The 12361-nt window shown below is 39.3% G+C and overlaps 1 protein-coding gene across 2 annotated transcripts; it reads left to right on the top strand.

The window, feature by feature from the left end:
- Positions 1 to 203: 203 nt before the first annotated feature.
- Positions 204 to 11937, top strand: ATP6V1G3 (ATPase H+ transporting V1 subunit G3). 2 transcript variants are annotated; one of them, XM_086617631.1, is made up of 4 exons: positions 204 to 292; positions 3296 to 3306; positions 8366 to 8466; positions 11764 to 11937. In XM_086617631.1, the coding sequence occupies exons 1-4, from the start codon at positions 204 to 206 to the stop codon at positions 11935 to 11937; spliced, it is 375 nt and encodes a 124-aa protein (XP_086473757.1). The 2 variants fall into 2 exon arrangements, with proteins under 2 accessions (XP_086473757.1, XP_009976199.2); XM_009977897.2 differs by lacking the exon at positions 3296 to 3306 and having other exon boundaries at positions 204 to 285.
- The last annotated feature ends 424 nt before the right edge of the window (positions 11938 to 12361 follow it).

The raw sequence follows: 12361 nt of genomic DNA, 5'->3' as shown, positions 1-12361 counted from the left end.
AACCTCACCGCTGTGTTTTTCTGATTGCACTAGCAGGCCTTTTCGCCCAGCAGCAATCCAGGCAGAGCCGGCTGGTTTGGCACAATCTGGAAGGTTGTTGTAATAACAGACAGAACAAAAAGCACAAGGAAGAGCCTGGCGGCTGTATAAAACTCCCTCTGAGCTCCGGTCCCCGCAGAAGCGCACCAGCCTCAGCAATCAGCATGACCAGCCAGTCTCAGGGAATCCAGCAGCTTCTGCAGGCAGAAAAACGTGCCAAGGACAAACTAGAGGAAGCCAAAAAAAGTAAGTAGTTGGCCTGGTTTTACTGTAGTTTTCAACTGTAAGCTCTTTAGAATTACAGTGGCTCACGGAAAAACAACATTATTTCATCTGCATACATCACAGCTGTGCTTGCTCCAAGTCTTTCTTCTCACCTGCATTAGTGCCGTGCCTTGACTGCAGCCAGGCATTTAAACAAACCTGAACATTCAGAATTTGCTTAAAATTCTGTATGCATGTGTGTGCTTGTGTGTGTGTGCACACATGCACCTTATTACATTAAACAAGATTTTCTTCGTTATACTCATCCTCTCAGCTAGATTTATTCTTGCTTTATCTCAATGCCGATAATGTCATTACGGCCTGCCTCAGCTATTTAAACTAGAAGCCTACATGCCTCTGGCTGTCAGCTCTGGAGCATCAGATTCCAAACTCTCTATTTCTCTTTATAGGTTTTGTATAAATTTTTCAGTGTTCCTCTTTACTTACAAAATCTAGTAACTTGCCATTTAACCTCAGCTGGGCTTCAAAAAAAATTATATGAAAACAAAGGGAGACTTCAGCACAGTGATAGTGATCAAAGTCATGGCACAATAACAGGCACTGTCAGTACTGTAATAGGTCATTCATATAAGTCGTATTACACAGTACAAGTAATCAGCAAGTGATTAAATGTTCAATTTAAAATAGACATCTTGTTTACTGAATGCTTAAATGCCCAGGGCAAAGCATGCATAGGTATCCAATAATGATAAATTCAAATATTTTTGTTCTAGCCATATATAAGCAAATAATTGATAATAACAAATATAAAAATGAAAGTGTCTGCTAGAATAATTTAAATCAAAGAAGTAATTCTCCTGGCAGAGTTTTTCCATTATCTATTTCCTTCATTTTCTGCATTTATCTCCCAGTGATTTAATTCAAAACATGGTGATTTTCTTCTCCTGAACATAGGTACCAACCACATGAGTCACTAGTCTGAATCAGGACTGAAACATTAACACTGTTTCATGGAGTTACCTCGATTTAGAAACCTGCAGCAGGAAACAACATTGTCCTGCAGAATTCAACTAAAATGCATGAAGATGATGTCATGTGCAGCAAGAAAGTGATGAAGGAATATAATTTGTTTTCCAGGGAGAAATGGAAGCTAAACAAAAATAATGTGTAGTTTTTATATCCCTCCTACGCTCAAATCAGCATTGCTGTGTGTTCATTAATTATTAGTGTCACATGTTAATTTGCACAGCAGTACACAAAAAGTAAGTAGAAAGGTAACACCCCTTCCCTGAGCACCCAGCCACTACCTGTGCCTTGCTGAAGCAACAAAGGGGGGAGATCGAGGCGGGGGGGAGAAATTCTCCCACCTTCATAAAGCAGAAGGCTCACGAAATAAGGTGTTTGGAGGTTGCTGCTGCTCCCAGCCTGAAAACAAGCAATAATTCAGTGATTCAACCCTTATATAGTCTAACAAGGTGCTCTGGATAGGGTGGTTCTTCCCTTCACGTATAGGGCAGAGGAAACACACTGTTTCCCAAAGCGAGAAGCAAGAAAGTGTATGACCTGGAAAGGCACAGCCCCCAGCAGAGCAAGTGGGAGTTTGGTCTGAACACAGAGTGCAGAATCAGGCCTTTAGCTGTGATAGCTTGATGTTGATTACCCTTTACTTTTGGTTTTGTTTTTTGTTGTTTTCATTTCATCTGGGTTCATTTTCAAAACCAAAAATTCAATGTAACTTTTCCTAAAAATGCCAGTTAAAAAGAGGTTTTGTAAATTAAGGAACTCCAGAAATAAAAGTATCATTACAACATAAAATAATTACCAAAGATGAGCGTTTTGCAGAATTCAGACATAGTTATAGGTGCATTTACTGTACTCTGCAAAAAACGCACTCCCCTGTCATCACCCTCAGCCTCACGCAGAGTGCTTGTGATAAGCACAGGGCTTCTTACAGATAAAGTATCTTCCAGACTCCTCTGAGTCAGAAGCTTAAATAAACCACTGCCTATGCTTACCTCAACACTAATACACTGGCAGGAGTTATTCAGCAGCTACGGAAAAACAACTGTTAAGAATTTTGTCTATCAGTAAAAATATTTAGAGTAAAAATATTTAATCAATATTACTTTCTTCTCTATTAATTTTAAGGCCAAATGTGGGGTTTTTTCCTTTATAAAAATTAAGGAAAATAAAAATTTCTCATACATAAAAATTTAGAGTGAGAAAAAGAAGATGGGAGTGAGGTAAAGAAGACAGAGCCAGACTCTCTTCAATGGCATCCATTGAAAGGGCAAGAGGCAACAGCACAAATTTAAACATAAGAAAACAACTCTATAACTGTGAGGGAGGTGAAACCCAGGAGTAGGCTGCCCAGAGAGGCTGTGGAGTCTCCATCCTCAGAGATGTTCCAAACCCTGCTGGATAACGCCCTGATGGAACTGCCCTTGCCAAGCCTGCTCTGTGCAGAAGGTTGGAGTAGACCCCGGAGGCCCCTTCCAGCCTCAGCAGCTCTGTGTGATCCCACAAAAAACTGCAAGCATTTCTAAGAGATTTTATGCCTAGGTATAGCAGACCAAGGGCAAAAAAGTTTAAATAACTAACTGGCATGTTCATCTGCAGCCTAAAGACTTCAGGCGATCTTTCTGTCCACGTTAAATACTGCCAACAGTTTCTACTCAGAGGCGAACAAGCAAAGCTCTTGTAAATTGTAGATCTCATGATCACACAAGCATGGTCAGGCCTTAATGTTTCTGATTTGGGCTTTTCTAAGGACTAGTCCACTCTGGATTTTGTGCTAAACCAAGCATTATAGCTAATCTAACAGAATAATTGTACCTAGACAATCATTATTATATTCAACATTACAAGAGGTTTGCAGTGAAGCTACAAATAAAATAAAAAATGAAAAAATTTCCATGTTTTCCTTAATTTCAATATTTTTCATAGCAATGTCACTAACACCCCCTTAGATACCTAAATATGCCAGCATAATTTAAATACTGTGGGACAAGGACAAAAGGAATTCTTTTAGTACTAAATCTGGTTATGCCAAGTCAGAATTACTTCAACAGTCTCTTCCCCGGAGTGATTCTGCAGTTACATCAGCACAAATGATCACATAGTTTTTGTGCTCAGAGAAAAACTAAGATAAAAGGAAATACATGAAATGCAACCAATATTTCAGTGCCATCGGGTAACCTGTGCACACACAATTCAGTGAAACACAGTGAGGACACGCTGCTTCACCCCAGAAAATGCCAGTCCGGATCCACCTGGTACCAGTTCAGATCAGCAGCTTCTGCTCAGAGCCTGGCACTCTGCAGGTCTGGGCTGCAAGTGAAAGCAATGAACCCATCCAGGGAGTGCCAGTGCAGCCCTGTCCCTGCTCAGCTGTACATATGACCTCCTTTGTCACCGCAAACATTGCGCAACACCACTGTACGAACCAACAGTCTGACTGTTCTATTTGCATTGTAACGTGAGAAGAACCAATGGCAGATTATTCATGGGACACAACCAGGAAAAGTCATTTTCAAGGAAATGTGATTAGCAAAACTACCCTTATGCAAACCCTTCAGTGTTTACAGTTGATACTCACATAACCAGATCATAATGTAGTGTGAACACGCATAATATTGTATATAAACAGATAATAAGCCCAGTTTTTGCTGACATATGTGCAGCTGTTTGTAATGCAAAATGCACTCCGGATACCTAAAAAAAAAATAAATCAGCAAATAAGACATGAAGCAAAGCAAAAATATAGTGCTAAAGCCCCTCTGTACATGCTTTTTCATACTTTTTGCTCAATACCCTTTATCCTGGCTTGCAGTATCTTTCCTGTATCACTGCTGGATGTCATTTATACCTGACAAATTATTAATAGTTTGTTGGGAAATGCACACACGCAAGGATGAAACTATTAAATTGATTAAACACAAACCAAAAGAGCCTGCAATCCTTTGTCCTTTTATACACAGCACTGCTTTATCTATCGTTTTTGCTTTAAGCATAATTTGGATCCCAGAAATAACTGAGCATTTTCAGAGCCAAGACACCAATTTCTGAAGATCCTTTTGGGTAAAACAAGGGAAACAAACGTGTCATGAACATTGGGTTTAGCAAAACTTGTTTTCCTATAGATATTTATATCCTGGCTTGAACTTTGAGTGCCTAATAAAATGAAAACTCACATGAAAGATTTAAGGAAATCAGATTAAAAACAAATGTTAATCAAAATAAGATATTGTAAACAGAATTCTATCCATCGCACTCTCTCGGATAATATCCGGGACGTATTTTATCTAATGAAAAAGCTATACATACTGATCAGCTGCTTCTATTGTATTTTATTAAAAGTGCATAATAGTCTTCTCAAAATGAGCATCCCCAAGTTCCATTTTTCAGACAATTTAACACTCTTGAAGATAACTGAAATGGTCCTATTTAAAGAAAATGTGATTAATTTTTGGCAACTTCTTCATATGACATGATTTCTATGCAGAAATTGAGCTAGAAGCCTAGATGATATGTTTGAAAACAGAAAGCCAATTTTAGCATGGCAGTTTTTGGAAACTAAGATAACAGTGTTTGAGTGAATCAGAATACACAATTTTTTCTTTCTACTGTCTTTTTCTTGCAACATCTAAGAAACCCCAACAACCTAAAAATACCTGGATCTAACCAGGTCCAGGTATTTTACTAACATCACAGAAATACCTAGAAAGAAGAATACAGCCTTTCTCCATGCTAATAACACCTTCCTAGGTTAGATAAGAAAATCCAATACAGGGCTGACTTTTTACAGAAAATTGGTTAAGATTTGGCCCATTTAACACAATGCCTAGAAATTTATAGGCTGTCAGCTGCTGTAATCATGGGCAACAGTGGACAGGGAAACCAGGCATAGCACAGCTGCTTTGCTTTGCTTCAAGGATGGGAAGGAGGGACAAAGGGGCAGCAGCAAATCTGGCCCCCACAGCATGCCCTTTGGGGCAAAAGTCTCTTCAAACTTGGAGCCTTCTGTACCTGACCTTTCTGTTCCTAGAGGAAATTTCATAGGGTCAGGTTGGTGTACCCATCCTCCTGTATTTCTTGCCCTCTTTTTGCATGACCTTGACTGGATTTCAATGCTCTGCCACCCTTCAGTTTGTAAGGTGTGATTTCAGCTTGGCTGTGCCCTGCAGAGAATCCCATCCAGAAGATCAGTAAGACTTTGAAAAGGCAATCTCGTATTGCACAACTAAGGTAGCAGACAAGTGGTTAATAACAGACTGATTAATTAATTTTGGTTTGTCTCTAGTGAAACAGCAGGTTAAGCTCTAGTTTCTGCTTAACTTAATCAGGTGCAGCATATGCACTATCGCATATGTTGGCAGTTGCCGATTCTGTCCACAACGTTGTTGAACCAGCAGTAATTTCCTCACAGCTTTTCCACTTAATTAAATAGGAAGCAGCCGGTTCCTGCTGTGCCAATCCTAAAGGCACCATGGAAAAATGAAATGGCTGCCACCCTACAGTGACACCCTATACATTGTGCTTACGCCATGCACTGTCAAGAGCTGACATGTATGTATATATATACTTTTTGGTTCACTAGCTACATTGTTAGATGCAAATGAACTGTTGTTTTACAGTTAATCTCTCTGCATTTTATGCCTTTTAAATGGATTTATTTATCTATCTGGAGGCCAAATATGCAACATATTTACTACAGATGGCCCCCCAGATGGAATTTGAAATTAAAATCCCACTGATTTTGAAATAATTTAATTTGCTATAGAGATCCAGTTCCTCAGCTGGTGAAATTGGCAGAGCTTCATTGTAGTCACTGCTCTCAACTTCTAGCTTCAGAGGATCACCCCCCGGCTCTGCTCCTAGAGGAAAACTCTAGAAAAGGCTGATCAGTTTCAAATTTGGAGAGGAGAATAAGGGAAGCTTCAAAATACAGACCTAAACCCAGTTCCAAATTTTGTTGTCCAGACTGACGCCAGGCATTCACATAAATCTGTCAGTTCATGCATAGTAGTCCCAAGATTTCATACAGTGAGGGACAGAAGCTGAGGGAATCAGCCCTTATCAAATAACTGCAAACTCTAGGACAGTACATCCTAGGTTTTAAACTGCCTCTCTGCCCCTTTATACATAAGTACAGTGCCTCAGTGGCAGAAGGACTCTGAGAAATATAATTCCGCAAGAGCAATCCACCGATGAACTGAGTCAATAAAGCTATTCAGTTCCTCACCAGGCTGCTCCTTCCTGCAAAAAGCCTTTATAAAATCACAGTCAGATCCTGCAATAAGCACACCCACAAAAATTAAACAGTCCAGGAATCAAGACTTTGAAAGTGAATCCATGCTTCGGGCATCTCTCTGCTTCCACTCACCAATCCACAGATAACAATTCCAGAAGGAGCCATCAGCTGGGCAAAAAATTTACCACTGGACCGAGCATTTTACCCAGGCTTTTGCTGAATCTCAAATGTATCAAAACCAACAGTCTTCCTCCCAAGATTCAGCTTCCTCCTGTGCCATGCTCAGTGGAAGCAGATTGCTCTAGGCTACACCTGATAAGGCTTCAGAAGCCCAGCCCAGGTGCAGCCACTCCAGTGTAGCAGCCTGGAGAAAATAAATCAGAAATACTGATACTCATCTTTCTAGCCCAGTTGGAGAATGTTCCTTAGGATTTCAGAAAAGGTACTGGGTTTAGATTTCATGCTTGAATTGGAAGATTAAAAAAATATATATCTTCCAAAAGTATTCATACTGCTTAGTGACGTTAAGTAAGTGGTTACAATAAATAAACAAATAAATGGATATTTAATGCATTAGATCAAGATGCTTTTGTCAGTTGCCCAGACTCCACACTCTCATTCTTGTGACACCATAATTCAAGCAACTCCCACTCTTAAAGTTCTAGCTGTACAACAGAAAGAGACTCAAAAAACATTCCATCAAGTTTCAATGCAAGAGGTTTACAGCCCATCATTTAGAAAGTTACTTTTTCCTCACAAAGTTAACATAGCAGAGTCCTGTGGAGATCCATGCAACCTTACCAACTTTATAGAAAACAGGCAGACGCATCACCATGGGGTGGTTATGGCATGTTCAGCATTTCCTTCACTTAAGCATCACATTCCCATCAAACCTTTTACTCCTTTCCTTTATGTAACACTCCTGCTAGACCCAGGAACTACCTTACGCCCAGTCCTCCAATGACTTACGTGGGCTTGATTTGGCCAACCCTTAGCATTTTACCTAAGACAAGGTAACTATTCACAGGGAACAAAATTCAGCACGTAAATAAGCCTTTTCAGGAGGAAGGCTCTAGTTTCCACTACAGCCTAAAGCGTCACTTTATGGATCACCCTCTTGTTTAAAGACAACAGAAAAAAATAAAGACTTTTTAATCACTTTCATATTTTCAGCACAGTGGTAGAGAATACAATTGACCTCCTTTTTCTCTTAATTGCTCACCTCTGCCTTTAACAAATGTTAGGGGAAAAGGGCGAGGGAGAAGAGGACAAAGCCTGAAGGTTGCAGCTCGGTTTGGTAGTGGTTAAGACGTGTCTTGCGGTACTTTGGAAATCTGCCAGCTCTAAGCAGAATCCAGTTGGTGTGGGATGAAGGGATGCTGGCAACCAATCAATACAGCAAATCTTACAGAATAACGTCTTTTCCCATCAGTGACAACTAAAATCTGTTATCTGGCTGCTACAAGTGCTGATGAAGGAAAGTTAGATATTTATTTAAACACCAAGCTGTGATTTTAAAAAATAATAAATCATTTGTGTTATGAGAAAACGCATAGTTGCAAAAAGACTTCTGTTGTTGGCAAACCAACAAGCTTTTCATTTTGATGTGTGCTTTTGCACAGGGAGTTGGTCGCAGAAGATGGGTACTTGCCTGACTGGCTTTCAATCAAAAAGTATCCTGCCTAAATCACTTTGGCTTTTCTGACCATTCTTGTGCAAATAAAGCTGCTGTTGACTTTGCTCAAGGCTTTGTCTGTGTGCAATGTAAAACATCTCTGATTTAGAGAGATTCATCTTTTTGGATACAGTGACAAGAGCGAAGTAAATCCCTGTTTCTTCCTCCATTAGGAAAGGGAAAGAGGCTGAAGCAGGCCAAAGAAGAAGCCATAGCCGAGATAGACCACTACCGGTTACAGAGGGAGAAGGAATTTAGGAATAAACAAACAAACGTAAGTAAGAGCTGCATGTTCTTTCATAGTGCCGACGTGCCCAATGGTAAAACAAACAGCTTCGAGTGGTGTTACCTGGAGACTTCTACGAACCAACTTGATCATGCTGATTGAACACATCAATTGCACAGATACTACCTGTGATGTGTATATGCTTCATTTTGACTTCTTCACAAACTTTGAATGTATCTGTAGAAGATATTGTGGACTTTCACCACCAAAAATTGTCCATATTCTGTATTTGCTTCATGCTTGTCCTTTGAAGACTTACCTCCCTTAAGGAGGTCCTCTTTTAGGAGGACTTTTAGGTCCTCTTTAACTTTTAATACTTTTAATACTTTTAGGTCCTCTTTCTTTAACTCCAGATAGACCTTGTTCCTGTCTTGAAACTGGAGGTTTCAGTAAAAGCAAAGATTTACAATCTTTCTTTCTATTCTGTTCCACTGTAGCTGACTTTTTTGACTGCATATAAGACTACGTCTTTGATGAACTGAAATCACCCAAACTTTGGAGTTTTTCACTACATTTTCATAGTAAAAGTGGTCTGGCTGATATTTTCATACCTGAATTGTAGTTCTTTTATACATTTATGCCATCTTGCAGTTTTCTCTAGTATTTTTAAGAAGGTTCAACAAACTGTTCTCTTTTTACTTGGTGACCTTCCTCTTACGTTTTTGTTCTTGTTTTTTTTCCCTGCTTGTTTTGTGCAAAGGCAAGGAAACTACATGTGTAAAAGCAGCCACAAAAAAAGGCAAAGAGGTCAAATAAAAACTACTTTACAAACCTGTCATTTCAGTCACACTTCACAAAAAAACATTCTCCAGCAGAGATCATAAGCCTTAGGAACAGCTATACACACACAGTCTCTAACATACACTGTTAGCCCCCAGACACACTGTCACGCAGCCAGGCCAGGTGGAATTGTCTCATATGTACCATTTCAGATGTTTACTCACACTAAAATAAGGTAAAAACACCTCTAAAATTTGTTCACCTTTTCAGTCAAACCAGACTTCTTGTTTTAGGTCTAAAATAGCAGAAGAGAAAAGACGTTGCTTTGGTGTGAACTTGACTTTTTTATCACAAACAAAATTAAAAGCTGCAGGGAAAGGCCACCGTTTGTCGACTGCACATTTCACACAAGCGGAACAGAGTGCATATTGCTCCTCAAATAACAATATGTTGTACAAGATCATTGCAGTCCTCCTTCCCGTTCTCTGACCCCATTATGTCGAACATTTATCTGCCCAGACAATGTCATCATTATTAACCTGTGCCTGGGAGGCAGTCAGGAGTTCCAGCTAAGCCAGTGCAGAGGAAAGTCTGATGCCCAGTTCAGTTTACTGGCACAGGTATTCAGACACAAGTATTTTTAATTCTTTGTCACAGTTTTGTTTAACGCTATTCCTCTTTCTACTTTCTGTAGTAGTAGTTTCTTTTTGTAGTTTCTCCAAACTGGGGTAAATTTGCTTATACTGTGAGATGTTCCACATCAGTCCAGAACGAACAACAGCAGCAAAACAACATAACAATTAATTTGAAGTTAGAGTGACAATATGCAAGATCTTTTTTTCAAAATACACAAAATTTAAGCCCTGATCTTAAACTAATTTTGCTCATGGTCTTTGTACTCAGGATCTGAGATCACCAAACTCCGGAGATGTGAGGCCTAGTTCCGAATTTTGTGGCTTACAAGTCAATGTAACATTTTAGCAACTTTGGAATGACACGAGCATAAAATCAGTATGAGGAAAAATAAAGGACAGACCTTCAAGGTCAGCAGAAATCATAGACTAAGCAGAGCATTGTCTGCATTATGACAAGAAAAATGTCTTCAAATCCAGAAGTAAAAAAAAGGAAAAAAAAAAAAGGTAGAAGAGTAAGAATCTACTATCTCAAGTTACAGTATTAGCATGAACTGAGAGAACAGGTTCCCTGTCTACAGAGGCTCTTCTTAAAATTATAATACTTTTCTTGAGGTTTTTCAAAGATATTTAGTAGCTGGATAACATGCAACCATCTGGGATCTTTAGAAAGTTATTTTCCCTAGTGGAAAATATCAGCTTCATAAATCTAGTCTAAGCTGTACAATCTTTCCCACATGAGACCCTTACAACTTGTCTAAAGCTAAAATAAAATACCAGCTAAAAATAGTTACTATAGAAAACTATAATCTTTTCCTGATACTTACAATTATGTCTACATCCTGTATTTCTTCCAAATTGGAAAGTATTTTACATCTGGATTACGGAAAAACTTCTTACTACATTGCCAGGTACCGATAAATAGAATTACAAAGGTGATTTGTGCAAAAGATCTTAACTCAGTTACTTTTCCTTCTTTTAAGGACTAAGTTGGTCTGAAATCACATGGAAAATACAGCTAATGACTCCTCCCTTGTTTCTGGTCATCTTCTAGATATCCCACTAACGTCACAGCTTAGCTTCAGCTGCTAGTCCAACCCAGAGAACCATGGCAGGAACAAGAAGAATATGTTATATGTTATTTATTTCTTTCTTACTCTGTCAGCACGCAGAAATGTCTTCTGCTCTCCTCTGGGGAATTCTTTAGCTGGAAACCAATTTCTCTGCCGGTATCTGAAGAACTTTTCCATAAGGGAAGAATTCAAAGGATGTTGGGGCAGTGGGGGAGGAGGGAGCAAAGTCACGGATTTGGAACGCATGCATCTGTTTGTAACATAACCTTGCTAAAACGTTCAGCGAGTCTAGAGTCAATTAAATTCTAAGCGAATGTCCTGATATTAACTGTGCCAGAAGCTGTCTGGTATCTCGCCAGATAAGAAAATGTAACATTAAAAGACCTTGTCTGAGGCCTGTTGAGGGTTATACATCACTAACTGCTGAAGACATCTCAAGTACTCTGAAACTGTAATTATGCACTGTCAGGAAGGCTTTCCCATGTTTTGCTCCTTAGCTGCCCTTACATTCATTCTCAGTGAGGCCAAACGTAGCACACTGGTGATAGATCTTAGTTGACTAGTCATTAAAATAGAAAACAAATTAAAATGAGCGATATAAAAGACAAAACATGTACAATGTTGTTCCCACAGTGAGCTGGGAAACTCATTACATGGGGAGATTCCCATTGCTAATGAGCATATGAAAGAGTTCCCTTTAATCCTGTTTTTATGCGTACAGTTCAACCTAGATCATACCCTTACTGTTAGGAAGCACTGTGATGTGTTTGTGTTATGTTTGTGCTAGATGATGAAGAAACATACAATAAACACAGCCATCTCTAACCTTTTATTTTGCTCAGAGGACTTCTGCTTTTCAGGTAATGGGCTCCCAAGGTAACCTCTCTGCTAAAATAGAAGAGCAAACAGCAGAAACTGTCCGAAACCTCACTAGCAGCTACCACAAGAACATGGAGAGCATGATGAAAAAGCTTTTGAGCACGATATGTGACATCAACCCTGAAGTTCACCCAAACTTCAGACATGCAGTTTAAGATTCATTGATGTGCTGGGGAAGGATCTTTACTGTAAACAGTAGCCTTCTTTCTTGATAAGCGTAAATATTTCCTCATTTATTGTTTTTGCATGTGCAAGAAAAAAAAGAGCGCTAAAGCCAAAAGCACGCAGTTCCACATAGGCTTTTGATGTGACAAGAATTATACAAGGTTTCACAAGCATTTGTTGGAATACTGTTTCCTGTTGGTAGCTAAGCTCTTGTCATTTAGAGGGGGGCAAGTCAACAATGGCAGAATAAACGACTATTTGACACCAGCAGCTTTTCAGTGAGAGCTTTTATTCCTTTTCTCTTGTAAAATGTTCTGTACTAGAATGTGTACTAGGTGTTGCCTAAAATCTTGGTCCCAATCTTTAGTGTACTTCAAGTCGCATGAAATAGAACATCACAAAAACTTAAAATAA

The sequence above is a fragment of the Tauraco erythrolophus genome, chromosome 10 (genome assembly GCF_009769465.1).
Source record: "Tauraco erythrolophus isolate bTauEry1 chromosome 10, bTauEry1.pri, whole genome shotgun sequence".
In the NCBI taxonomy this organism is placed as follows: Eukaryota; Metazoa; Chordata; class Aves; order Musophagiformes; family Musophagidae; genus Tauraco; species Tauraco erythrolophus.
This window is presented reverse-complemented; position numbering and strand designations above follow the sequence as displayed.